The sequence below is a fragment of the Carex rostrata genome, chromosome 16, assembly GCF_964058835.1.
Source record: "Carex rostrata chromosome 16, lpCarRost1.2, whole genome shotgun sequence".
Lineage (NCBI taxonomy): Eukaryota > Viridiplantae > Streptophyta > Magnoliopsida > Poales > Cyperaceae > Carex > Carex rostrata.
The window spans coordinates 823,990-851,959 of record NC_135933.1 but is presented as its reverse complement, the minus strand read 5'-3'; the positions used below and the strand labels follow the sequence as shown (position 1 = coordinate 851,959).

General features: G+C 37.6%; 4 protein-coding genes across 4 annotated transcripts; 3 read left to right on the top strand and 1 right to left on the bottom strand.

Annotated features, from left to right (window-relative positions):
- The first annotated feature begins 721 nt into the window (after nucleotides 1–721).
- Nucleotides 722–4,572, top strand: LOC144567166 (ATP-dependent zinc metalloprotease FTSH 2, chloroplastic). Its single transcript, XM_078317223.1, has 5 exons — nucleotides 722–1,000; nucleotides 1,233–2,374; nucleotides 2,481–2,794; nucleotides 3,206–3,446; nucleotides 4,076–4,572. The coding sequence occupies exons 2-5, from the start codon at nucleotides 1,235–1,237 to the stop codon at nucleotides 4,415–4,417; spliced, it is 2,037 nt and encodes a 678-aa protein (XP_078173349.1). The 5' UTR covers nucleotides 722–1,000; nucleotides 1,233–1,234; the 3' UTR covers nucleotides 4,418–4,572.
- Nucleotides 4,573–4,934: 362 nt separating this feature from the next.
- On the bottom strand, nucleotides 4,935–7,934 carry LOC144567163 (uncharacterized). Its single transcript, XM_078317221.1, has 2 exons — nucleotides 5,440–7,934; nucleotides 4,935–5,070 (listed from the first exon to the last, which is right to left on the bottom strand). Exon 1 carries the CDS (start codon nucleotides 7,796–7,798, stop codon nucleotides 5,582–5,584), a length of 2,217 nt encoding a protein of 738 aa, XP_078173347.1. The 5' UTR covers nucleotides 7,799–7,934; the 3' UTR covers nucleotides 4,935–5,070; nucleotides 5,440–5,581.
- Nucleotides 7,935–8,179: 245 nt separating this feature from the next.
- On the top strand, nucleotides 8,180–12,700 carry PRMT7 (protein arginine methyltransferase 7). The gene is made up of 14 exons (XM_078317222.1): nucleotides 8,180–8,533; nucleotides 8,772–8,994; nucleotides 9,096–9,221; nucleotides 9,479–9,643; nucleotides 9,750–9,868; nucleotides 9,972–10,063; nucleotides 10,203–10,474; nucleotides 10,716–10,943; nucleotides 11,106–11,179; nucleotides 11,316–11,409; nucleotides 11,506–11,655; nucleotides 11,848–11,922; nucleotides 12,194–12,290; nucleotides 12,368–12,700. The coding sequence occupies exons 1-14, from the start codon at nucleotides 8,220–8,222 to the stop codon at nucleotides 12,511–12,513; spliced, it is 2,175 nt and encodes a 724-aa protein (XP_078173348.1). The 5' UTR covers nucleotides 8,180–8,219; the 3' UTR covers nucleotides 12,514–12,700.
- Nucleotides 12,701–15,996: 3,296 nt separating this feature from the next.
- MEE44 (Nucleotidyltransferase family protein) lies at nucleotides 15,997–27,736 on the top strand. Its single transcript, XM_078317220.1, has 17 exons — nucleotides 15,997–16,548; nucleotides 17,103–17,478; nucleotides 18,535–18,981; nucleotides 19,448–19,603; nucleotides 20,197–21,618; nucleotides 21,996–22,100; nucleotides 22,369–22,551; nucleotides 23,481–23,543; nucleotides 23,651–23,722; nucleotides 24,050–24,295; nucleotides 25,188–25,307; nucleotides 25,695–25,754; nucleotides 25,881–25,921; nucleotides 26,017–26,094; nucleotides 26,178–26,262; nucleotides 26,897–27,114; nucleotides 27,198–27,736. The coding sequence occupies exons 1-16, from the start codon at nucleotides 16,109–16,111 to the stop codon at nucleotides 27,032–27,034; spliced, it is 4,032 nt and encodes a 1,343-aa protein (XP_078173346.1). The 5' UTR covers nucleotides 15,997–16,108; the 3' UTR covers nucleotides 27,035–27,114; nucleotides 27,198–27,736.
- The last annotated feature ends 234 nt before the right edge of the window (nucleotides 27,737–27,970 follow it).

Below are 27,970 nucleotides of genomic sequence, written 5' to 3'. Positions count from 1 at the left end.
ATGCATAATGATAAATACTTTATGTTACATGGATAAATACTTCTCAGATATAATTGCAACTTACAGTAAAACATCAATGATAAATACTTTCAGACATAATGATAAATACTCTATGTTACATGGATAAATACTCTATGTTACAAGGGTAAATACTTCTCAGAAATAATGATAAATACTTTTTTGAACATCAATTAACAGATAAACATTTATTAACAGTGATTGTTATTAGATAACAGTATAATTAATGCGCAGATTGTTTTTAAAGCAATAATTAACGCGGGAATTGTTATTAGAGGAATGCATAATTAATGCGGGGATGAGAGTGGGGGGATAAAATGAAACTTTTAGGGAAATTAGTGGGGGGGATATATGGCAGTTAAGGAAGAGAGAGAGTGCGGGGAAAATGGGGGAATGGGAGTGGGGGGTTTGTTATAATTATTCTAATAAAAATGTAGGTGTTTTTCTTGTTTGTTTATGAATTAATGAATGAATAAAGCGGATAAAAGTGGAAAGTCTCGGAGCTCTTCGATTCTGTAAACCGGAGAGTAGATAGATTTTCTTTTTTTTTTGAAATCCGAAGTCGAGTAGATAGATTTTCAGATGATAAAAACGCCAAGTACTAATGGATCTCCTCTGGTCCCACTTGCAGTAAACAAATCCATCGGAAGCCATAGAAAGGAATCTTAGAACTGTCGTTGCAAAGACGGAACCACGCTAAATCGCCTTGTTCGAGCTCTCTGCTGATCTGCTCTTATCTCCATTGTGGAGACAAAATCGGCCACGTAGAATCAATCCATCCCGTTAAACTACTCTCTGCTCTTCTATTCCTCCACGCAAAGAAAAAGAAGAATAAAAATCTCCTCTATTTTTTCCAAAAAAGATTAAATTTAAGAAAATATCCTCTCCTCAGACTCAGAGTCTTTGTAGTCTATATAAACCCCATTACAGGCCCATCTAAAACTTAGTTGCTGGAGTCTCCTGGATTACTGATCTTCTAAAGGTTAGATTTCGTTTCTGTTAAATTATCGTCCGGTTTCACAAAATATGTGCTCTTATGTTATCTTTCTCTGCCATAGTTTCCTTGTAGCACTGGTGTTTAATCTCAGAACGAACGCCCTTGGATTAGTTAAAATATGTTTTTGCAAATTCCAATTAGAAGTATGATGTTCTTAAAAAAAACATTTTTATCTTCTATAAACTGATTGAAAATAATTTTTTGTCTCACTGAACAGGAATGGCTTCTCCATCAATATGCCTCTCAGCAAGCACTGTCTATACCAAACCAAAATTCCAGGAAAATAAATCACGCAGATTCAGTCCTCCCACAGCTTCTTTGAACCAAAACCAAGCCCAGAAAGCAAATAAAAACAGAAGAAATTTTCTAAAGTTGCTTCTTGGAAATGGGATCGCATTGCCGGCCATCACCACTGCAAGCCAAGCTTATGCCGACGAGCAGGGTGTCTCTTCCTCCCGCATGTCCTATTCGCGATTTCTAGAATACCTTGACAAGGACCGTGTCAAAAAGGTTGACCTATTTGAGAACGGCACAATTGCAATTGTAGAAGCCATCTCTCCAGAATTAGGAAATCGGGTCCAACGGGTCCGAGTCCAGTTACCGGGTCTCAGCCCTGAACTTCTCCAAAAGTTGCGCGAGAAAAACATCGATTTTGCCGCTCACAATGCACAGGAGGATTCTGGCAACCTCCTCTTAAACCTGATTGGCAACCTTGCTTTCCCTCTTATTTTAATCGGTGGCCTCTTCCTCCTCTCCAGACGGGCATCAGGTGGGATGGGTGGGCCAGGTGGGCCTGGGTTCCCACTTGGTTTTGGCCAATCACGTGCCAAGTTCCAAATGGAGCCCAACACTGGGGTTACCTTTGATGATGTGGCGGGTGTTGACGAGGCTAAGCAAGACTTCATGGAAGTCGTCGAGTTTTTGAAGAGACCTGAGAGGTTCACTGCTGTTGGGGCTCGCATCCCCAAAGGAGTCTTGCTTGTGGGCCCACCAGGTACTGGTAAAACCCTTCTTGCAAAAGCCATAGCTGGTGAGGCCGGGGTGCCTTTCTTTTCCATTTCAGGGTCTGAGTTCGTAGAAATGTTTGTTGGGGTTGGGGCATCAAGAGTGCGTGACTTGTTTAAGAAGGCTAAGGAGAACGCACCATGCATTGTCTTTGTTGATGAAATTGATGCTGTGGGAAGACAGCGTGGGACCGGAATTGGTGGAGGGAATGATGAGAGGGAACAGACACTCAACCAGCTGCTGACTGAGATGGATGGCTTTGAGGGGAATACAGGAATTATCGTGATTGCTGCAACTAATAGAGCTGATATTTTGGATTCGGCTCTGTTGAGACCTGGCAGATTTGATAGACAGGTTAGTTGTGTTCTTTCCGACTGTTATTAACTACTTCCTCTAATTATCTGCATTACTTTAACAAAATTTTGAGGACTTATTAGTTTATCTCCTTTTTTGTGTATAGGTGTCTGTTGATGTACCTGATGTACGGGGCAGAACCGAAATACTCAAAGTGCATGGTAGCAATAAAAAGTTTGATCCTGACGTATCTCTTGATGTAGTAGCGATGAGAACGCCTGGTTTCAGTGGTGCTGACCTGGCAAACCTTTTGAATGAGGCAGCCATCTTGGCAGGGCGTAGGGGCAGGACTGCCATTTCTTCAAAAGAGATAGATGATTCAATTGATAGAATTGTGGCTGGAATGGAGGGGACTGTCATGACTGATGGAAAAAGCAAGAGCCTCGTGGCATATCATGAGGTTGGCCATGCCATTTGCGGGTAAGTGGAAAATTATTTCTTTTTGAGGACATTTGTGCCTTGACAGTGCTTCCTAATTGCATAACGCAACTGGACATTTAATTTTGCATCTTTTGCTATATACTCGAAAGATGGTTGTGTAAGATTTTTTTTTTTCATTTGAAGTGACCTTGCAATGTTTTGCATTTGCAAGTTTAATTGTATGTTGATGATTCTGCATATATGTCCCTAATAATTGTCAAGTAGTGTGATACAATTGCAGAGTTAAGGCAAGCATGTATTATATTTCACTTGGGTAAAGTACTGCATGGCACTGCCATGCACTGGAAGTGCTAAATTTCCAAGAGCATATGCCAGCAGGGGCGTGGTACCCATATACATTATAGGCATTTTGTCTTCTGAATTTATCATTTACTTCCGTCTTTCTTTCAGAACCCTAACACCTGGCCATGATCCTGTGCAAAAGGTGACATTGATCCCGCGTGGCCAAGCGCGTGGTCTGACATGGTTCATCCCAATGGATGATCCGACACTGATCTCAAAACAGCAGCTATTCGCTAGAATAGTTGGCGGTCTCGGGGGGAGAGCTGCTGAAGAAATAATATTTGGAGAGCCTGAGGTTACCACTGGTGCAGCCGGTGACTTGCAACAAATTACCGGCTTAGCCAAACAGGTCTGTATATTTCATTTTATCAATTGACTGCAACCCAAAAGTTCAATTATCTACGACTAACATTGATTATTTTAGGATATTTACAGTCATACCAACTGTTTGGTTGCTTGAAACATAAGATTTGGATATTCGGTTTTTAGATTGTATCCTATGAACTAAGTATGAAACAATTTATGCAGGTTGAATTTAAAAGAAAAAAAAATGGTGATGAATTAACTTTGATTTTAGTTGGTTTGCAGATGGCAGCAAAAATACCAAGTCATAGTTGCAAAAATAAGATATGTTGGTTTTTGGTGAACACCTTTTGTTAGGACTGATATGTGGACAAACTATAGTTAAACTACTACAAATATGATAACGAGTCAATGGGATGGATGCCGGTGGGTATGGTGTCAGGTATACCGTATACTTGATGGAGAAAGATGCAACATTACATTGGACAAAAGTCCAAAAATCTATGCTAGACCAAAAATATCATACTGGGAGTGGCTTTGAGATCATATTTGGAGGTCAAACTAGATTTACCAAGTGATATGTATTTGTGCTTTTTAATGGTTGCTAAAATTAAAAGAAAAAAAAATGGTCTCTGAAATTAATTGCCTAAAGGTTTTCTCATTCTTTTGGAACAGATGGTGACAACATTTGGCATGTCAGAGATTGGTCCATGGTCACTCATGGATGCAGGTGCCCAGAGTGCTGATGTCTTCATGCGCATGATGGCACGTAATTCGATGTCAGAGAAACTGGCTGAGGACATAGATGGGGCTGTGAAGAGAATATCTGACCAGGCTTATGAGGTGGCCTTGACTCACATCAAAAACAATAGAGAAGCGATTGATAAAATAGTTGAGCTGCTTGTAGAAAAAGAGACCTTGACTGGAGACGAGTTCAGGGCTATTTTGTCCGAGTTTGTGGAGATACCGGTTGAGAACCGGGTGCCACCATCCACCCCTGTAGCTGTCCCAGCTTGAGAGGGTTTCTTCTTTCTAGTGACAAACTTATTTTTCTGGTTTTAGAATTCCTCTGTGATTACTAACTGTTGTAGAATATATCTATTTTTGTACAATATCAATGTTGTTTGTCTAGGTAGTTATTGTCTGGATTTTTATAATCGTTTTTATTCAAATATATGATCTCAACCTGCAAATTGCATCCTGGAAGCATCAAGTAGCCAGGAAGGCCACTAAGATATTTAAGTATATACGGTAATGATAATAAAATTTTCTTTATTAACAGTATTACAATATTAGTGACATAACATACTGTGTACTCCAAATTGTATGTCCATACTCCATACAACACCAAAAGGAAAAGAATTTGGACATTTTTATAACCGTCATTGTACAAAATTTTTGCTATAAAATCAGGCTTCAAGCCACATCTTTCTGAAAGGAACAAAAATTATGACTAAGACAACTGCTGAGAACTTTGAAGCAAATTCGTATCTTCTCCTTTATTCTCCTTGCCTCATTAGACTCCTTTCCCATAATAATTTTAAGAGCCAAGCAAAATTGAAAGGTTAGAAGGATACAGAATGAAAAATGAAGACTATTTCTGTATAGCAAGTTACTAACAACCTAAAAGGCTAACATCAAAGAAGCATACCGCCAGGTCAGTGTGAGCTCTGCATATAAACAAATTCATAGTTAAAAAGCATTATATATATATCAAATTAAATGAAACATACATCTGGTTAATTCAAATGAGAAAAGGGTTGAAAAGCAAGATGCTAACATCAGAGAGATTGGATAAAAGTTAGCATTTCATTTCTCATTTGTGCTCAAACACGAACACCACAAACCCCCTAGGCACCGCCAAATAAATTAATTAATTAACTTAATTAAAATAATTTGGTATCCAACAATAATGGTAAAACATGTTTTCAACCTGGTTTGAACATATTTCCTCGAGTACTGCACAAACCTGTAAGGTAAACCCAGCACCCTTAAGAGTGGTACCAAGAAATTTAAAAGCCTGGGCTCAGATGAGATACCTTGTTGATGGATGATTAACAGAGATGTGAACATATCTACGACCTGATTAAAGTCTCCTTTTGCACTTATTTCCTGGAGCATTCACCAACTAAATACAAGAATAAATTCAACAACCAGTTGTTGCATGGACAAAACACCAGCCTATGAACTCGGGTCAAGACCCTTTTTCTTCATTTCACTTATCAAATGTAATGATTGTTCTGAATCTCCCATTTTCAAATAGTCACTTATCAAACAGTTGTAAACCCCCTCATCAGGTGTAATTCCCTTTTCACGCATCTCCTTCAGCATTTCCCTTACCTCTTGCATCCTACCACTCTTACAATACCAGCAAATAAAGCAAGTATAACCAATCAAATCCAATTCTAAGCCACTCTCTGCCATTCTCTCTCTAAGCAACAATGCTTCCTTTAACCTCCCATGCTTCAGATACCCATCAATTAATGAAGTATAGATTACCTTATCCGGCTTCAATCCCTCCTCAAGCATTTCATCGAACAGGTCCTGTGCATTCTCCACTGACCCGTTTTTACAAAGCCCGTCAATTAAGGCTGTGTAGACCGATAAATTAGGACTTAAACCTAATTCCTTCATCTTCTCAAAATGTTTTTTAGCCTCAGTAATCAACCCCTCTTTGCTTAAACCGTCTATGAATGAACAATATGTAACCAAATTCGGCACAATCCCCAAATTGGCCATCTCGTAAAACATAGAAACTGCTTCAGCTGCCATTCCGGCTTTAAAATGTGCATCGATTAAATTAGAATATATCACAAGATTAGGCCTTAAACCAAGCCCTTCCATCTCACTAACCAAAAGCATAGCCTCACTTATCTTCCCTTCATTACAGAGGCCCCAAACTATAGTTCCATACATAGACAAATCAGGCTCAATCCCTTTAGATTTCATCTCACTAAACAATGCATTAACCTTCTGGCTATTTTTACTCAGGAAAAAACCATAAATTAAAGATGTATAAGCTAACTGATTGGCAGACAAACCCGCTCTCTCCATTGACCTAAAAATCTCTTCAGCCTCGCCAATCTCCCCTCTTTTACACAAACCATCGATTAAAGAAGTGTAAGTCACCACATTCAACTGAACACCTTGTTGAAGCATTTCTTCAAGTAACTTAAGTGCATCTTGAAATCTATTGCTCTTACAGCAACCATCAATCAAACAAGAGAAGGTATACTCATTTGGTCTTAGACCTCGTATTGTCATCTCCATAAATAGATTTATTGCCTCTCGAATCATGCCCTCCTTGCAGAATGCATTTATAATTGTGCTGTAAGTGACAACATTGGCCTTCAAACCATGCAGTTTCAATTCTCTGAGGTAGCCAAAAGCCTTTGGCAAATTACCAAATTTGCAAAAAGAATCTATCATGGTGTTGTATGTAATAAGATCAGGCTGGCAACCACTCTCTCTCATTTTACAGTAGAATTTTATAATTTGATCCAAATTTCCCTCCTTCCCATTGCCATCAATAAGAGAATTATATGTTACTATATCCGGGGAACAACCCAATCCATTCATTCTTTCAAAAAAGCTCATTGCTTTATCCAAATCCCCAATTTTACATAAAAAACCGATCATAATGTTAAATGTGTACACCGAAGGGCGCAAACCCAGAACAATTAAATCCTCAAAGAGCCTTAAAGACACCTCTTTTCGACCCAACTTGTTGAGTCCATCAAGCAAGTTATTGCACGATCTCAGCTTAGGGAAAATAGTGAAATCTCTCATTCTGTAAAATGCCACTACGGCCTCATCCAAGAATCCCAAATCTATAAGAACACCAAAATAGGCATCGAACACTCCCTTTTCAGGATTTTTACATGCAATTGCAGCTCCTTGTAAAATGTCAACTAAAATTTGAAAATCTGGAGAGGATTTGGTGGTGAGAATCAAATCCTGAATGATCTGACGGGCTTGTGAGTACATCTTTGCACGAAAGGTAATGTGAGCAATTACAGAGCGTGACCTAACACTGACTTGGCAGCTGCCCGCACGAATGAAATGGCGGTACGCAGCTGGTGGGTCATGCACGAGGTCCAACAGCTCTTGTGTGAGGTCTAGTGGTGCCAATGGAGGAGAAGAAGAGGTAGAAGCGGAATCAGCACAATCTTTCTCGAATGAAGAACAGTAGAAAGAGAGACTGAGGGGGTAAAAGAGATGACCTTTGGAGTATATACCCCTTTGAGACCTGGGCCTCGAGCAAACACCCTCAAAAGAGCTTCTGAAAATATGAAATTTTGCTACGGGTCTTATTGAATAGAGATTGTTTATTTTTACGGGGTTATAGAGAGAAAAATGGGAGAAAGAAGAGGAAATGATGCGTCGAAGAGAGAGCATCCTTTGGGAAGAAGCGAGTTTAAGAGGGGAAGAAGAGTCTCTCCTCTTCTTCCATTTGGGAATCCAAAGAGAGGTCGTCAATGGTGATATGGTGCTGATATTGTTAACCTTGCGAATTGGTTAAACAAAAGCGGTGGTTCCATGTATTAGTTGAATAGGGTTTTTGCTTTGGGTGTCTGGTTCAAAGGAGAGAAATGGAGAGGGAGGAGCTCTAAAGGGTTTATATCGTTTGGGCCTTTTTTGGGCTGAGCTTCTTGCCCGACCCAACTTAATCACATCTTTATTTTCCAATCATCTTTTGCCGGAATTTTCCTTCAAACTTAAGAGCAACTTCGTCTCAACCTAGTAAAACCTACCCCATCCCAAGTTCCCAACATGAGAAGTCAAAACTAACACTGACTGACTAGTGACTTGTACCTACATGCGGAGTTTCCTGTTCGGCCTCAAGCCAGCGATTTCCACTTATACCCTCACCTCCGTGCTCCGATCCTTAACCATCACCAGGAGTATCCCGGTCCATTCAACAATGTCGACTCAATCCTTCCACCTCCGCCTCAACCCTCTCACTGGCGAATCCGAGTGGGTAGTCATAAACGAAGAAGAAAAAGATAAAGAGAAGTCTCTCTTGGCGAACACTTCTTACTTGGACATGCTCAATGATTCGTACCGCAACTGTGCGTACCGCCGTGCTATTGAGGCCGCCGTAACCCACCCGTGCCACGTCATCGATATAGGGTATTGCCTTTCTCATTGCATGAATTACTACCGCAGGTGTTGGTCTTGGCCGGTACTGGTACACTGGCATGTATTAGATGTCAAACTAAGTTGAACTGAGGTCTGTATCTGACGGTACATGCTTGATATTGGCCACAACAGACTGGTACTAAAATCCTTGAAGGGAAGTTGTTCCAGAACTAGTCTGATAGTTACTAACTGTTATAAGGCAGTGTGGTGAATTATGATTTGCACACAGGTCTGGTACAGGACTGCTATCAATGATGGCAGCACGCGCCATGGCCAGAATAGGAGGTGAAAAAGAGGGACAGGTGTCAGCATGTGAATCGTACCTTCCCATGGTGAAGCTAATGCGAAGGGTTTTGCGGGCAAATGGGATGGAAAAGAAAGTGAAGCTATTTCCACGACGGTCTGACGAATTGAGGGTTGGACATGAACTTGACTCTCAAGCCCAATTAATGGTGAGTAATTTATTTTTTCCTTTTGTTTAAGAGGGTTCCATGGTCGATTATGATTTAATTGTTGGCTTGTGTTTTCTCTTCTGGATTAAATTTAAATGCAGGTAAGTGAGATTTTGGATTCCGAGTTACTGGGTGAGGGTTTGATACCGACTTTGCAACATGCACATGATGAGCTTCTGGAACCAAATTCACAGATGATCCCATATCGAGCCACTATCTATGGTCAGGTTTGCCCCTTAATCTCTCTGTCCACTATAGGCTTTAAAGGTTGGTTTCCTGGCAATTGCTGAGAAAAAAGGAAAAAAAGAAGTGAAAGTTCTACAAGGCCCAGTTTGGGAGAAGGATAAGTTGGGGCTAAGGGATAAAGTTATTCCCTGTTGAGAGATGGGAATGACTTTATACCCTAGTTGCCCCAGTCCCAAATGAAGCCTAACAAAAATATGGTTAAACAAACTCATGAATTTATTATATTTTTTTCACCTAGTTGGTTGAAAGCACATTCTTGGGGAAGCTCTGTGACTTGCATAACCAGGATTTAAGTGCATCAGATGGTTTACGACTCTCTCCAGTCACAGGTGAAAACCTCATCACAATTAAACCAAAGCAATATGCCATGCATTGCGATGCACTCTCCTCAGAGATAAAATTGGTAAGGGACTGATGAAAGAAAACAAAGTAATATTTGTTTTTTTTTTTTTTTATGTTTTTTCTGGTGCCTAATGAACTAATGAATACAGTATTTAGTATTTACATAGATGTCAGAGCCATTCAAAATTTTTGAATTCGATTTTTCGAAAAGGCCGGAGAGTAATGGAGAAAAGGAGATAACAGTACAAGCAACTAATGAGGGAATTGTGCATGCTATTATTTCTTGGTAAATAGTTTTGGCATTTCATTATTTGAATGATAGTAAGGGTGTAGTCTGTTAGATGAAATCTGTTATATTTTAAAATAGATAATTTAAGAAGATCTGACAGGTGGGTTCTTCAGCTAGATGAAGCTGCATCAATATTTTACTCCACAGCCCCTGGATGGACCAGCTCACAGTATATACCTAATTCTCTGTCAGGTGTGTCTCTTATCAGCTGTCAGGTTCCCTAACACAGTACATATTTCTCTCTTCTTATTTTCTTGGGCTTAAGAAATATTGACAACTGGTGACTTGTGAGTGCCTGATTAGTACAAGTACCTTTTGTGCATTCAACCAGGTAAGAGGGATTGGTGCGACCACTGGAAGCAGTGTGTTTGGTTCGTTCAAGATACCAGCTTGCTTGCCTTAAGGGGTCAAGATATATCCTTAAGGGCTTCTCATAATGATATCAGCATATCTTATGATGTAACTCCTGAAGCAAACAAAACTAACACTAGTACCTCAAAAAGGTATGAAGAGAGGATCATTATTACCTTATCGCCGGAGAGAATTGGGCTCTATGGTGATAGCAATTGGAGGCGGACATTTATTACAGCCATTAGAAATGCTGTGAGTTCTTCTTCATGTCTTAATTTTTATGAAAAAGGAGGTAGAAATAATACTTTTAAAGGCCAAAAATTATAAATTCTATAAATGCTGCTATGACTCTGTACACGACTATTGTGGATATCCTGAACATCAAAATTTAAAAGGAATTTAGATTATTTTTTAAGGCCTGTGTGACAGAAATGTCAAATCCCTAGCTATATTTTCTAAAGGACCTTCAAACTTTTGCTATTTGTTATTTTAGTTGGACAGGAGATCATCTCCATTATGCGTGGTGGCTGATGACAGTGTGTTTCTGACGGTTCTTCTCTCTTCTCTCTCTGAATCTTCGAATGTAATTGCATGCTTTCCTGGCTTGAGAGAGAATGGTGCTGATTTCATAAAGTCTATTTCTGCTTCAAATGGTTTCTCCCCAGATAGGATTAGGTTTTTGGGTACAAAAGCCTCATCATTTACTGATTTTGAGAGGAAGGTAATTGATGACTGGTCTATTTTGAAGTATTAGCTTCTTGAAAAAAAAAAATGACTGCATAATTGTGTACTCGGTTGATTGCAATGGCAAGATCAACCATGCTGGTGGTAGACAGTCAGGGTCAAAACTCTTATTACTTATTGTTTGTTAATTACCTTTCAGATTGACATATTAGTGGGAGAACCATTTTATTATGGAAATGAAGGCATGCTTCCATGGCAAAATCTGCGCTTTTGGTCAGTAGTCTATTGCTTTTCCTTGTCTAATTTTGTTAGTAAATCGTCATATCCCATGGCAATTAGGTAAAAGTAACATTTCATAAACAACTCAATTAAAGTTGCTCATTTGTATTTTTGGTTGTTGATTTCAAAGGAGGGAAAGAAGTCTACTGGATACAGCTTTGGCTGAAGATGCATTAATTGTTCCTTGTAAAGGAATTTTGAAGATCTGCGCAATGTCTCTTCCTGTAAGCATCCTCTCTATGAGACTTTTTTGTAGGGTTTACGGAATTTTTTCTTATTAGTAATTACTCTTTCCTTTTTCTTTAAATAATTTCTTGTAGGATTTGTGGAGGAGCAGGAAATCTCTGAAGGATGTTGAGGGATTTGACCACTCAAGTGTAAATGAGACTTTAGGGGCATGTGGAGACTTGCCTGAAATGCAGCAAGGCCCCTGCTTGCCTTTGTATTTATGGCAATGTGGTCAAGTCGAGGTAATTCGAGTGAATTTATAAAATATTTTTTTTGGGACATGAAATCAAGTCCGTGTGAACTGTTGCATACTTGCACTATTGAACTTCCAACGAGCAAAAAACACACCTCAAAACACAGGAAAGTATGAATAAAATTAAATTGGAGGTTTATGGGAGTAATCTGCTTTTAACCTTTACTTGTTTGCATTGTAGGAGCTTAGTCGGGTGTACCAGCTCATGGATTTTAACTTCTCAGAACCAATCCATTCTTGTTTGGGTAAATTGAAGGTAACATTTTATCTTTATAAGCTTAATTTTGCTATAGTATTTGTTAAAGGAAAGAAATCATAGTAATAATAATAATAGCTGTAATTAAGAAATAGTGGTTCTTTCCTATTTTAGATTTTTCCTTTGGTCTATATATTTGTACAGTATTGTTAATTGAGATATAGAGAAATTTCTAATTCCACTTTCAGTATTTTTCAATATATATTTTGCAACCTTCCTTTTTTCTCTTTCTTAATTTAATTTACTTCTATTTAATTTTATATCTTTGCAGATGGAATTTTTGAAACCGGGTTTGTGTCATGGTTTTGCAGTTTGGGTTGATTGGGTTTTAGATGAAAAGAGCTCCAATATTGTATCTACTGGACCAGGTTAGAATCAGTGAAAGGCTGTGACCAAATGTTTTTGACCTCTATTCTATTCTCTGAATATGAAGTGTTGGTTGCAGATAGCAGATACTGGAAACAAGGAGTGCAGCTTCTGAGTGTGCCCCAACCTATTCATAGTATCATGGCTTCTTGTGCTGAGGTGGAGGCATCCTTTGACCACTTAACGGGAGAACTCAGAATAAAATCTTCATTCTCTCAACTCTAATTGATGCACGTGAATTTTGTTTTCATGCTTAGCAAAATTTTCCTTTTCCTGAAAATTTAGGATGATTTTTGCATCCAAAATGGAATGAGAGGTTGCTTGTGTTGTTCTTACTCTAGGAAGTTAGCCAACAACGTTTGTTTTAACTTTTGGTACTTGTATGGCTGAATTAGATTTAGATAGCTATTAGTTATTTAGTTTTTATTTGAAAGACGTAATTTATGTATACGCATGTGTGGATCTAAGAGGATTAAATGGTAAAAAAAATTATAGTCTTTTAATAAAATATATATTTGGCCTCCATAAAAATATAATTATGTTCAATTATATATTGATCCTCATAGTTAAAGTTCATAATCTTTAATGTGTGTCTATGTTGACATTTACAGTATTCACCGAATTTTATTGAAAGTCCTTTTGGCTCCGTCGTGTCGTGTGTGTGTATGTTCCTACTCATGCATTGTTATCAGAAGGTTGACCAAGTTAATGGCGTATCGAGATTTTATGAACAATTCGGGGCCTTTGATTTATGAAACATACTACCACGGGTAGAGGTTCAATTCGAATCCATCTAATTTACACTTCTCCATTATGTACCTGTCATCTGGTAAAGTGATTGTGGCGATTTTGAACTTGGATGACAAAACATGAAATTTTTAATATGATGAGAGGATGGACATTAATTGAAAATGCTTCATTTTAACAATTTTGATAATTTTCAACTATCCGAAACTTGCATTAGTTTGTTTCAACATTGATTATTAGACTATTTATATGTTTTATAACATACTTATAAATTATAATAGATCAATAATCCATTTCTAATATAATAGAGACCAGTTTCTGGAGGACATTGCAACGTGTCAGATTTAATGTTACATAGTTCAAAAGATTTTAGAGGTTTTATCAACCGGAGTAGGTTTCTTTTTATTCGTACTCTTAACACCTGTTTGGGGATCAATGAATAGCGTAAGAATAAACCTATTTAAATTGTAGAAGTAGAATAGCGATAGAATGGTGTTATTCATATTAGTGCATAGAATAGTGTACGTTGTACTATAGTAATTAGTAAGTAATCTTAAGATGATAATGATATTAAAAAAAATGATGATAGCATGATGAAATTAATCATGACAACGACAAAGACATGATGAAAAAATGCTAAGGAAGCTAAAGGAAGCAGATTTAAGCTTTAAGGAGGCTTAATCTTTTGTTGTCGAACGGCTTTGTTTACATGATTATTTTTTTTTTACAAAAATCATAACTGAAATGTCATTTCAGTCCGATTTTTTTTTGACCGAAATGGCAATTCGGTCTCAGGTATTTTTACAATTTTTCAAGGTATTTTTTTCACGAAATATGTGAAAACAGCTGGGACCGAAATAACAATTCGGTCCAAAAAAAAGAGACCGAAATGACATCTTAGTTCTTATAATTTTTTTTTGTAAAAAATAAAACAATCAAGTTGGTTTGATAAAATTTATTTTTTTAATTTATAGTTTCTAAAAAAAATTCTTCATATACTCTACATCCGCTTCTAATTCAAACCATCTTCTTTTGTAAAAGAAGGAATGAATATAGAAACGTAAATTATAAACTTGTTTGATACATCATTTCGATCTTATCTTTTCTCCTTTCGTTTGTTATTATAGACTCTCTTGTTTACATCTTATATAGTGCTATTCATATTAAAAATTTATTTTGACAATAACTTTTTATTGAATAGCACAATTAAATATAATTGTTAAACTATCTCTAATATTATAAAATTATAATTATGCTTATATTCTGCAATAAATTACAAAACAACGGTCTGTCGGTCTTGCATTCACGCAACATCCATTATTTTCCCTCGTATGTCGTATCATGAACTCCAGGAGAAGACAATGCAAGTCTTTCTCCAAATATTTCTTACCGAAGGTTATAGAAGTGATTACTATTCACTATTCAGTCCTTCTTGTAAAGCAATATCAGATATGTACCCAACAACTTTTTCTATTTGAATATTTATCCATTCAGACTTTAAATTAGATATTTTGTTCCATCAAAATAGTAAGTTTTACAATTTTTGTCCATGACATGTTTAATCTTAATAAAAGTTCGTTTCAATATTAAAATAGAACGATGTCGTTTGCATTTATTTATATTTTATATTTTTCGTCCCAATTATTTTTTTATTCGGAATGGCTCTCAAATCTAGAGATGAGAAAATAATTTGCAACTCGTCACTTACTCATAATTCGTTCGTTAAAAAATCACTAATAACTCACTCGTTAAATGAATGATTCAAGCACGAGCATACTCCAACTCGCTCATTATTAACTCGATTTCAATGAAGTCATGCCACATCCAAAGTCATGCCCCATTACCAATAGTTTGGTTGTTTGACATGTACTATTTGGTTGTTAAATTATGTTAAATTCAAAAATTTAGTGTTTTTTATTTTGGTTAAATTTATTTTCTATCATGTATTATTTATGATTTTCGGCTTTAAGAAATTCAAATTGCTTAAAATTCAGACATCAATCGGTCTTAAGTCTTGACGAGTTACGAGTCAACTCGAGTTGGTAACGAGTTGAGTTTTCAACTTGGTATTGTCTTCTCAACTTGAATTAACTCGCTTATTAACTTAATGAATCGAGTACGAACAAACTCCAACTCGCTCAAATTCAATTCATTAACAGCCCTACTCAAAGTTCACTCAAGCTGTAAAATACACAACAGAAAAATATATCTAATTCAAAGCACACAAAATTAATACACCACTAATATTTCATTAAGAAAAAATAGCACTGATCCCGAGGAAAAAAAAAGTTAAACTGAATATTTCTTAAAATAACTCAGATTAAAATTTCTCATGTCAGTGTATTGATAATGAAGAGTATTTTGCTAAATAGGCTATTTAACTGTTTCAATTACGACCACATAAATCGTCTAATCAATAGAAAAATAAGCTCCATGGTATTATCGGCAACGGGCACCATTTTGAATACCAACCAGCATGATCATTGTTAACGAAAAAGATCTAACAAATATACTTGATTTCGTCCTCTTTAAGCTGTATAATATATTATTAATATTGTATCTGTGCATTGCAATAAAATATATCATAAGAGAAAAAAAAAAAGATTTTCATACAAAATAACATATTTTTATAAAAAAATAGATCAATTAAAAAAATAATTATTTAATAATATTCATGAATGATATTAAAAATATATTGAAAAAAATGAATATATAACTAATCAATTATCAATCAATAAAAAAATCTTATAAATGACGTATAAGAAAAAAAAATTAGGACTAATAAGAAAATTGAATATCTGACAATCAAATAATATAGAGTTTAGAGAATTTTTTTTTTTTAAAAAAAAGGGTGAAATCTGAAATGTGAGCTAAGGTATTCTGAGATTTTGTAGGGGTGCCTAAGAAACTTTGCTCGAACGAAGTTACCCATTTTTTTTTCTTTCTTTTTTCGGTGGAAAATCTCGGCAGTTGGCAGAGGCTTCAAAAAAGTTACAATGCCAACCCAACCCTCTCTCACTTTACCTTCTTCTCCGGTGCACGAACACCGGGAGAGAGAAAACAAAAGGAAAACATGGAGACCAGTCAAATGCTCATTGACTCGCTCACCGACCACCTCGCTCTCTTCCATTCCTCCCGCGCTAAAATCCCCAACCGCAATTCTAATTCAATTCAGCCGCGCACCTCCATTCTTCGATGGTTTTCCTCTCTCCCCGTCTCCAGTCGCCGCGCCGCGCTCACCATCCTCGACCGCGACCTCATCTCCGTACTCTTCAACATGCTGTCTTACCTCCACCGCCATGGCCATTGCTTCTTCTTCCTGCTCACCGACAATCCTTCTTCCCCTTCGGTTCTGTACCGACGATCGCGTGGCTTGCTGGCTCGTGCGGCAGCTGGACACGTGGCGGAGACAGAATTAGGCGAGTCGATCCTTCTCTTCTCTTCTGGCGAGTTTGGTAACCATGACCCTGATGCGGTTACAGTATCTGAAGAATTTATCTCTGATATTGATAGGTTCTCCTTCATTCTCTTTCCCAATATCTATTCACTACTAATTTGTCAATAATCCTCTTCCTCCGTGTTATTACAGAAATTGGAAAAAATAAGGATCACTAATTTGATCTTTAGCAATGGTTGACAGTAATTAATTTCTGTAGAAGTAGGGGATTATTTAATAATTGAGTCATAGCAAAGCATCTCTATAATGGTCTCCCAAATAAGGAACATTAGCAAGGTTAAGAATGCCATAGAGTAATATACAATACTCTGTACTGTTGAATCAACATGCTATTTGGTAGAAAATAACCAGGCAGCCCATCATGTAAACAGGTAGTTGAGGCTATCATCTGGCAACATGATACAAATTACTCTCTAGAATCTTGAAAAATTGGTTAAAGTTAACTAGACACATACCCATTGTAAAAGTGACAAGGGAGGTAATTTGTTCCTATTAAATTTGTAGAACTGGGAGATCAAGTTATAATAAAATCCTCGATGCAAGGGCTTGCCCGCAACATTGCAAAGAGAAGCAATTCAGTAATTAACTTGTTATCTGTTGATATAAATAGGTTTGTAGAGGTGATGGATGTTATCTCCGAAGGTAGATTCCTAACTGGAGAGGAAAACGTAGGTACAGGAAAAGCTGTGAAATGGCCAGAGCTGGCTTGGCTAAAAGACAAGGGGTATTACAGCCTGGAGTCTTACATTGCGAATAGACTGGAAAATGCACTGAGAATTTCATGGAGAGAGGCTAATGGGGGAGGAGGGGGAAGGAAAGGTAGAGGAGGAAAGGGGGTTAAGGAGAAGGCTGTTGTGGTGACAAGTGGGATGGCTGCTAATGCGTTTTGGAGGAAGAAAGGGTGCCTTGACTGGTGGTCCCGACTTGACCAGAAAGACAGGCAAAAAGTATTCGATGCATTTTTGGGGAAAGCTTCAAGAACCATGGTTAGTTTTTATATTATCGTTGGGTGTTTGGCAAATTATGCCGAGTGTTTTGCAAAGACAAACTGGAAGTTCCACTTGCAGGGAATATTTGTTGAATTAATTGCAAATAACATCCAGACATTAAAAATTTCAGACACCAAGAAAAGCTTAAATTACTGAATCCAACTTTTATGCCCCTGATCTTTGTCTTGGTTTTAACCAAACGGCGTTTAATAATTGTATAGTACTTGGAATCAATTGTAAAATTATTTTTGTTTTTAAGTTCAGCTGAATTTGAATAGTGATTTATATGAGTAGAGTGAATAAATTCAATAATTTACCTTATACATCACACCGAATATAAGGTTTGTGTCATTTTCAAATAGCCAAATATTAAAAAAAGTTAGGCGTGATTGTGTAAAAGAGATGTTGGGCTTTAGCTGCACACAAATATTTGTTCCAGTGTCCGAAGTGGCCTTTTTTGTTTAATAATACTGCATATTTTCATTATGTCCTGCTTCCCAATTTGTACGCATGCTTCTTGATAACTTTTCATATGAACAAGATATGGTGGTAACAAACTTGTTTGAAAATTGTCATTACTGACACAATCCTTATCAACACTTAAAAAAAAAATGTAGATGTGTTCTCCATGATTTTGATAGGTCGTATATCTAAATCAAGCAATCAAGCAATCAATCAATTATCCTGCTATTTTGGAAAAGGGCTTGGTAGTAGGCATTTGGTCGGTGTTCCAACTATTATCAAAATGCTCCAAACTTGATACACAGTGTATCTACATCATCAATCTTAGGTTTCAATTTTGGAGGAACTTTGATGTTGGTTATCACGGTTGTCAAATAAGATGGTTGTCAAAATATTCCTTCCCTTCATTATATCATATCACAATTATCAAATATGTTGGCTGTCAATACTACCCTTCATACAGTTGCATACCTAACCATTATCTTGCTTTGGACATGTATAAATCATGCAATTTGAAGACAGCTTATGTTGACTCCGTACTGAATTTGTGTGGTTCCAGTATTAATTGTACGTGAACATATTCTCTTTCAGGTGAATGAGATTGTCGAGCAATTAGAGAACTTTTCAGAGAAATTATTTAGCCATCAATTGACCTCATCTTGGGAAACAATAAAGCAAGCATTCTTTAAAAGAAGTCGATACTCTGCTACCGCTGATGACATCAGCCTACTACCCTATAAAAGAAAAACAAGCCCACCACGTGTCATTAACAGATTGGCGGTGCTTTACATGATTTCACTCTTAAAAAGAGAAGTTAGTCATTATGGAGGGAACTGTTTATTCTTCACCACATTAGCAATGGCGGGCGGTATTTCTGACTATGTCATGACTAAACTGAGAGAAGTTTTGATGGCTGTCTCGGCGGAGTGTACCAATTTAGAGCTTCTAGAAGATTTTGGTACATCAAAATCAAGTGTGGCTGTGCAGAATAAAGGAAAGAAGAACAGCAGCAAGCCAAGAAAGCCCAAGTCTTCAAAGGTAACAGTTATGTAGCATCTATTTTTCTATGTAGAACCATGCAGCCTTGGTCCTAAATTGTGTGGGAAGTCCCAAATGAACAAAATTCAAACATAATTTAAACAATAAGAAGTGGGGATCAATAACATAAATTTTTGCCGTATTTCCAAGTAGCCAGTATTATCATATTTGCAAATTGCAACTAGCAATTAATTTTGTGGAGTTATTGGCAACTAGTGCATATTACTCAATTAGTGTCAATTAATCATTTTTAGCTTGACATGAACTTAGTTTTAGTTGTTAAAATAGTTTCTACAGTGCAAGTTGATGAATTATTTGGTTGCACTGCAAATATGGCTACATAGAGGTGAAGATTTGAATATCTCAGAAAAAACAAACACCTTGCTTTCAGTAGTGAGAACATAAACTGGAAAACATTCTTTTCTGAAATATGGAATTCTTGATTGGCATGCACACATGCAAGCAGGGTAACAAACTAGAAGGTGCAAACAGGAACTGCTCTAGTTCTACCGAATCATCAAGACAAAGCACGATATCATCTGTGAAAGAAGAGCCAGAAGGCATTTTGAGTACATTGCCAATCCAACAGACCTCTAAAGAAACATTTATATCTAAGACAAAGGTGATATATTCAAATTGTCAGTTTTCATATGCACTCCTGCAAGGACTCAAACATCTTATTATCTGAGAAAAATAGTATCTCTAACAAGACATTGTAAAATATCTCCACCAGACCTTTCTTCACTGAATGTCCTTGGGAATTGTAGGAAGTATACTGTATACCCCTGTAGATCTTGAAAAGTGTCTCCCTGATATGACCCTACCCCTTTCCTTTTGTTTGTCTTGAAATTCTTATAAGTGATTTACCTCGTTCCTCACTTCCACTTTGGAGTGCATTGAATCTAGGTGTGGCAATATGTTTGGTTTGTTTGTATGTGGGGGGTAAGGTTATTTTGAAACAATGAGGGTTGGGTCCAACACCTGCCTCTTTGGTGGAATTAAAAAGATGTTCACCGAGGACTGTTCGCTAGGGGTTGGTTCAGATTGGCATTGCCAAAGTGTCAATTTGTTGCTTTATGGTGTCTACTAAGACTTTTCTTTTTTACAAGGCTGTTCCTGATGTTTTAAGATTTTGCAGGGGTAAATGGAAACTATTTTGAGACCTTTTTTTTATTTAATTTCTCTCTATCATTATGAGTGCCTTTCCATTTGCAGGAGACTGCTGAATCTTTAGCCAAGGACAAGGCTAACCCAGCCAAGAAAAAGAACAAAAGAAAAGGAAAGAATAAAACTGCCTTTTCGTCAGAAGTCAAAAACCAACAATCCACCAGAGCCAAGAAACTTATTACTGCTGTCAATGTTGAACCTCTGAGTACCCCATCAGCTGATTCTTCTCAAGAGAGGACTGATGCCTCACAAGTATTTGATAATTCCCGAGATTTCTCCAATGCTATGAATGGCACGGAGCCAGACAAGTGCTTGAATTCATGTAAATATTATGATTCAGTCACAAGCAACAAGATTGTAACTAATAAGAGGGCAGAACTGAAAGCAGAACAGATTGATACATCTGACAATACTGAGGAGCCACTAATACCACCCTTCACCCTACTGAACCAGACTCAAGATATTCCTAAACATGCATTAGACCCAAGAAATCCATTTTGGGAGGGAGGCCCTCCCAATTTTGAATTGCCTTTTGCTCCTCCCACTCCTCATCATGTCCTTCCCCATCCTCCTTTGGCTCTTCCCTTGAGCTATGATTGGCCGCCAGTGTACAGAAGCTACAACCACGTGAACCACAACTTTGGCCTCGCAAATGATTTCATAGATGACTCTGAGGCCTATTACCTGTCAGAAGAGGAAATGGACTACAATTTCCCCTATACAGATAGAGGTTTTAACCAATTTTTTGGTGGTGGGGTCATGTACTGGAGCCCGGCTGATTATGGAAGTGGAAACGGAAATGGATCTTTTTGCTCTGACGATAGTGCCTGGGCCTGGCACGAGGCTGATGTCAACAGAGTCATAGAGGAGATGACTGTTCTGCCCTCGTCCTCCCCCTCCCCCTCCCCCTCGACCCGTGCAGCTTCTATTGCTGGAAGCGATATTGGCTTGGAGGATAGCAAGCCTTCTCTTGCACCGGTTAAGAGTAGTTGCAGCTCTTCTTGTGGCGAAATGTTGCCTTACATGTTGAGGCCTATTAATGTGCCTAGTGGTATCACACGAAGAGGGTCGAGATCTGAGCTCAAGCCAGGTCAGGAATATCACAGGAGCCCCTGTATACCTTCCTCTGCCAGGCGACCATCTAAGGTAAAGCGGCCACCCTCACCAGTTGTATTGTGCGTGCCTCGCGTACCACGGCCTCCGCCGCCTTCGCCTGTGGGAGAGTTTGGCAGGAGAAGAGCTGGGGGATTGCCAGTGGCTAGGTCGGGGAGCTCAAGCCCAAGAAATTGGGGGATGAGAGGGGCATATTTGGAAGAGAAGGGGATTGTGGAGAAGGGGCAGGTTTTGTTGGATGGCCCTGAGGTGGTCTGGCCCAAATCTGGGGTGACTATGATGCAACCTTTTACAGGGACACCGGTTTTGCAAGAACACTTGCTGAAGATTACTCAGTATTCTAGGGATCAGCAACATGTCAGGGTTCTTCTTTTCTTTTTATTATTTTAACTAGTTTGGTAAATTTTAGTCACCTGCCTATATTTAGTGACGGATAAACAGAAAACTCCAACCCAAATAAAAAGGGAAATAATACAGTTTTGTAGGGAGGGTGTCTAAGTTGGATTGAGAGATTCCTGTTTATATATGTCTTCCTATCTTTTTATCATGTTTGATATTATATTAGTATCTGTGTCCAATAATCATCTGATGCGGAAACAAAATACGGATTTTGGATGGACAATAGCTACTCTTTCTCAAACCAAACCGGCTATGTGATTATGTCTGTAGTCTCCTCTTTATGAACAATTTTCTACTGTTTCCACTCTTTACCATTTCCTTTTTATTAATTTCAGCCTGACATTGCTTTGCCTCTACAACCTCCCAACTCCATTAACTGTGATTCCCGTTTGGCAATGCATAATTTGCTACATGAAGAGATTGATTACTTTTGTAAGCAGGTAATTTGTTTCTACATTGGGCAGGTGAAGGAAGGCATGAAATTAATAGAATTGCAATATACTTTTTAATCCCCTTCTTAATATTTTTCTTTCTTTACTTAAAATTTTTTGATGACTTTTTGGAAGTATTTTTCTGTGACTCCCTGATTCAGCTTAATAACTATATATTAAAAAGAAGAAAATGATAACGAATGGTACATAAAAATAAAAAAATAAAAAACTTCTTCTATTTTGGCCAAGTATTATTTAGCCTGCGGCTCCCTTTCAGGTTGGTGCTGGCAATCTGACAAGAAAACCTTACGTAACTTGGGCAGTAAATAGGGTAACAAGATGTCTACAGGTGCTTTGGCCCCGATCTCGTACCTCATTGTTTGGATCCAATGCCACAGGTTTGGCTCTGCCTACTAGTGATGTTGACCTTGTGATCTCTCTCCCTCCTGTGCGAAATCTGGTCAGTACTTACAACTGCCTTTTGATGTGATCTATTTTCTCCTTGTTGCTTTATTAATTATTCCCTTTTTATCACCCACCAACTGACCTGATAAATCTTGAAATTCAACCACTCAAACCCAAATTAATCTGGAACCAATTAATTGACAGTTGATTCTGATATGAATCTTGCTCTCTCTAAATCAGACATCAGAAAGTAGAACAAAAATGACCATATGACTCAACCAATTCCATGAATCTAATCCTACTGGAAATCTGAATCCAACCCAGAGTAATATGAAACCAGTTCTTTCTAACCCCTAAAAAGCTCTGATGCATTTTTGTATTAAAATAATTGCCTTGACTGAGTAAACAAGCACACCTGTAACTGATTTGACCTGAGCTGAAAATGACACATCCAGCCAACCCATGACCTTAGCCTGGGAATCCCGACCAAAAATTATTCCACGTCAGAAAATGATCTGAACACAAAATGCCTCAAACCTGAAGGTCCTAACCAAATTTGGCCTCATCTGGCCTAACCCTGCCCACTGGCTTGCCATCTTTATCAGAAAGCACCATAATGAGACTAGCGAGCAGTTGACTTTTTTTTTTTGCTATGCCTTGAGGTCTCGGCCTTGTTCTGTACCTTTTTTAAAGGAGACTTGTTCTGTACTTAAACATAAAATTAACAAATCACCTGAATAATGTGGTGGCCAACTGATGCAATACTGAAATCTGAGTTCTTTGCAAACAATAGAACATGATATACCTTTCAAAAGGTGCTAACCAAGCTTTGTGAAACATTCTGAGTTCTTCCCGTGGACTTGTACTGAAATCTGAGAAAATTCTTCTTTGCGAACATGATAACATGACATGCCTTTTTAATAGGCGTCATCCAAGCTTCCTTACCTATGTGAATAAATTCACATGGATTGTGTTTTTCTCCAGGAACCTATCAAGGAAGCAGGAATTTTGGAAGGCCGAAATGGCATCAAAGAGACGTGCCTTCAGGTGATATCCTGTTTGTATGAAAAATGGTTTCAGATTTTACATGAGCTAATTTGATCTGATGATACTTCTCCAATTGAAGAATCTTTTCTTTGTTTTGTTTTTCTCAGCATGCAGCTAGACACCTTTTAAACCAGGAATGGGTCCGAAATGACTCTCTAAAAACTGTTGAAAATACTGCTGTAAGCCTCTTAACACATTTTCATTTTATTTTAAAGGAAAATCACTAAATCTAATTTCTTTTACTATATAGGAATTCTACAAATTGAGGGTTTAGTTATTAATACCCCACCTTAGAAAGCCAATGAGATATGATTCTTTTCGACTCTAATTTTTTGAACCTTTTGAATACGAGTTTAAAATGCAGCATGCCTACTACATTGTGATTTTTTCAATACTTGACCAACTTCGGAATTTTTTTCTTATAGCTCATCGATAGGTTATTTTGTTTATCACATTTGGACTTCTTTTATTGTATTAGTTTTTTATCTTTCTTGTGCTTTCTACAGATACCAGTGATTATGCTTGAGGCAGACATTCCTAGTGATATCAACCTTTGCAATGACAACCCTCTAGTATCTGATAGTTTGCAAGAAGACCAAGAGAATATGCTTGGAGAACAAAGCGAGGCCTCACCTCAGTCTGATGCTTCTACTATCTCAAAGGCCTATAATAATTGTACCGTTGTCAAGTCAATTCGGCTTGATATAAGTTTCAAATCACCATCTCATACTGGGCTTCAGACTTCTGAATTGGTATGCTTGACATTTGCATAGAAATGGCTGATAAATGTCAGGCCAAGCTTATTTTTGGTCAATTCAGGTTAGGATTAATATGGAGTCTCGGGTCATCTGGCTAAGGTCATTTCAGCTTGTGTTATTTTGGTCTCCAGTTATGAGGATAATTTTGTTGTTAGATTTCGGCTCCTGAGTTTTAAGGCAGATTTAAGTTTCTTGTTGCTCATGTTGAGTTCAGAACTGTTCACAGTTTGGTCGGGTTAATTTGGGTATGGATCTGGCCACATTTTGGTAGGGTTAGACCTAGTAGGTTCAGGAAAATCAGACACGTACTCAGTTGTGTCACACTAGGTCAGTTCTAATCTTAAGAGCACGTGCATCCTGCCAATTGCACAATATGGTATTTTCCGCCCCATCAGAAACTTCCACATTTGTCACTGAAGCAATATAAAATAATCATCATCCCTGCAATTCATCCTTAATTTCAATTTGTGAGGCTCCTTCAATATTGGCAATTGGCAATTGCAAATGAATTGCAAATGCTGAGGTGGCAATTTCAGCCAATGCTAAATATGCTGGCTTCCTAAATTAATAATTATTTTTATATTTGTGCAATTGAATAATGCAATTGCCACATGAGCACTTGCAATGGGTTTGCATTGCAAGTGGAGTGCAGATGTCTAAGAACTGTGTCAACTACATTTGTCTTTCTGGTCATGGTTAGTATAAGGTGCTAACAGTCAAGTGCTATGATTACATCCCAAGTCCAATATTATATGTTTTATCTTTCACTGTTTGATTGGGAAAAATTTCTTCTCATTCTATTTGAATTTTTATTTCTAATATTCCTTCTATTATAGAAAACAAAATATGATAATTTGCAACATTTGGTTGTTCTTGTATTGTTCAGGTCAGAGAGCTCATTAAGCAATTTCCTGCTTCTGTGCCTCTTGCCTTGGTTCTTAAAAAATTTCTTGCTGATCGAAGCTTGGATCACTCCTATTCTGGCGGTCTAAGTTCTTACTGTCTGGTAAGTGTTTATATCTCATCTGGTTTTCTCATAATTGTCATGGTTATGCAGTATATCTGGTTTAATTGTATGGCCTAAAGCCAAGAAATTGAAATCGTTGCAAAAGTCCAATATCTTATAAGCACCTGCAGATAAAGATTTTCTAATAATACCTCTTTTCTAGTGGAAAACAACACAAAGTCGACCCTTTTTCTTAGTCATTTCTGTGGAGATAAATGCCATGGGAGATAATCGAACAAGATGTATATACATGTGTATATATCACTTTTCCATGGCTATATGTGATGTTTTGAGTTTTTGTACACGCATATAACAAAGTCTGAAAAATCAACAACTCTATTGCATAAAAAGACCTCAATAAGGTTTTATTTGTAAACTGTTTTGTAGGTTTTGCTAATAACACGGTTTCTTCAACATGAGCACCATCTTGGTCAGCCTATTAAACAAGTAATTCCTTCATCTTTCTTGTCCTTCATAGGTTAAATCTGTTCATGATTTAAGAGTATAGAAAGAACAAACCATTGGACAATCTCTTTTAGCTCAAGCTAATTTATGATTTGTATCATTTGGCAGAATTTGGGCAGCCTTTTGATGGACTTTCTGTACTTCTTTGGGTGAGAAATGTTCTTGGATATTCATGTAAATTTTCATAGTAGTAGATGACAATGTACTATTTGACTATAATTATATTCTTTAAACTTGGAATCAGGAATGTTTTTGATCCACGCCAGATGCGCATATCCATCCGAGGTAGTGGACTTTATATGAACCGAGAAAGAGGGCTTAGGTCAGAAGAGTACTTAAATAAAATTTTCTTTTTGTCCTATAAATTGTATTTTATCAGATTCTAAACCATACTTTATTTTTCAGTATTGATCCAATTCACATAGATGACCCCCTTTATCCAGCCAATAATGTAGGAAGAAATTGCTTTCGCATTCACCAGTGCATCAAGGTCAGCATTTCCTTAATAATTTGAAAAAGAGAGAAGAGTTGTTGTATTTGGTATCGGAATTGTACCATTAATGGACCTCATTGCTTTAGATTCATTACTGGACCTCGTTGTTTCAGATTCTAAGCTAGTAACAAAATCCAAAACCCCTACTAGCCTTTGAGTGTAATGTTATTATGTATTTTATGGGGAAGGCTGACAAGGGGTCATATTATATTATAGTTTTATTCAAGAAAATAGTCAGATCAGGTTAAACTTAACATGCTAGTAGGTCAAGAATGCTGAAAAGACTCGTTACTTATTTGACCCGGTCGGATTGACTCGGGGCAGCCCCATTGCAAGGCCATATTCTCAATTTTGGATTGGGATAGGGGATATTGCTTTTAGATTTTTGTTCATTTTTATATCTCTTTTATGAAGTATGTCAGGCTAGTAGGGGGTTTGGATTTTGTATTTCAATTTTAACAAAAAGATAGTGATTGGCTGCCAGTGAGTGGGCCAGGACCAGCTTTAACTGGGTTGGGTCAAGATTTGGCAGCCCCTACCTACTTAGTTCAGGTCTTATGCCGGCATGTATGGGATATACTGCTGGAGGAAAGTAAAAAAAGGTATATAAATATAAAATGATGACATGTAGGCTTTTGCTGATGCATTCTCTCTGCTGGAGAGAGAGATAGAAAACTTGTCAGGAGAGTGTACTGCTGCTGCAACATCTTCAAAATTAAGGTTACTTCAAAAAATCATCCCCACCATTGATTGCAATGAACGAACTTGAACCATGCCTCATCTTGTACGCCTTCTGATGCTTATTATCGTGAGATATGAAATCTCCCTGTACTAGTTCCTGTTCCAGAGGTACTGTCTGTAATCATTAATGTTTTGATGGTTTTGGATTTCCCTCTTTGACTGAGATTGTTTGTTGGTTTACTATTTCCCAGGAATGGCAGAGCTTGGTGGAGACTAGTTGGATTTTGAATTATTGCCGTGCTAGCCTTGTACTGGCCAGTGTTGCAGTAAAGTCATGAGCAGGCAGTGCTATAGATCCAGGTTGTTAGTCTAAGAATTATACGTGAACCCACAACCTCCATACAAGGTATGGGAGTTGCTGAAACTTTGTTGGTCAATAAAAGGTCGCAACCTGATGCAACTTGCTGGTATTGGACTTGTGAGCATGTGATGCAACTTGGCAACTATAGGCTCAAAAGACCTCTTGGTTGAAAGAATGACTCTCTCACCCCCCCTGGAATCTCTAACAGTGGTGTGGTAACGAGATCGATTGTCATTCTTTGATTATATTACCAATGAAATTTCTGCGCCAGTTGCTTCAATAGAACCTAACCTGCATATCCTTGTATAGTCCCACCTCTTTGTTCATAGAATTCATCGGAGGCGAGTGTTGCCACTGTTTATTGTACTTCTACAAGCTAGTGTGCATAATGTACTTATTTTGGTATAAACTATGTTAGATACAACTTCATATGATTCATATGCAATACTGTGGTACTTGTTAATCTATGCAGAGTATGAATCTACTAGCTAAATGTGTCAGCCTGATATGCTAGAATATTTACGTGGCCCTTTTAGGAAAAGAAGAAACATTAATGTAAAGGAGGATCTTGTTTTAGTCTGAACCTTAAATTAAACCTCCTGCTTAGAACCCCATCGATGAGCTCTTTTCAATTCCAGCTTTATTCCAGAAGCTTCCACCGCT

Bases quoted from the DNA above. Each gene is read 5' to 3' on its own strand.
- MEE44 (XM_078317220.1), top strand. From the start codon at position 16,109: ATGGAGACCAGTCAAATGCTCATTGACTCGCTCACCGACCACCTCGCT. The intron at 19,604-20,196 runs GTGATATATTCA...TTCCATTTGCAG, and splicing joins CATTTATATCTAAGACAAAG to GAGACTGCTGAATCTTTAGC. The intron at 22,552-23,480 runs GTCAGTACTTAC...GTTTTTCTCCAG, and splicing joins TCCCTCCTGTGCGAAATCTG to GAACCTATCAAGGAAGCAGG.
- LOC144567166 (XM_078317223.1), top strand. From the start codon at position 1,235: ATGGCTTCTCCATCAATATGCCTCTCAGCAAGCACTGTCTATACCAAA. The intron at 2,375-2,480 runs GTTAGTTGTGTT...TTTTGTGTATAG, and splicing joins CTGGCAGATTTGATAGACAG to GTGTCTGTTGATGTACCTGA. The intron at 2,795-3,205 runs GTAAGTGGAAAA...TCTTTCTTTCAG, and splicing joins GTTGGCCATGCCATTTGCGG to AACCCTAACACCTGGCCATG.
- PRMT7 (XM_078317222.1), top strand. From the start codon at position 8,220: ATGCGGAGTTTCCTGTTCGGCCTCAAGCCAGCGATTTCCACTTATACC. The intron at 10,064-10,202 runs GTGTGTCTCTTA...GCATTCAACCAG, and splicing joins TATACCTAATTCTCTGTCAG to GTAAGAGGGATTGGTGCGAC. The intron at 10,944-11,105 runs GTAATTGATGAC...ATTACCTTTCAG, and splicing joins TTACTGATTTTGAGAGGAAG to ATTGACATATTAGTGGGAGA.
- LOC144567163 (XM_078317221.1), bottom strand. From the start codon at position 7,798: ATGCTCTCTCTTCGACGCATCATTTCCTCTTCTTTCTCCCATTTTTCT.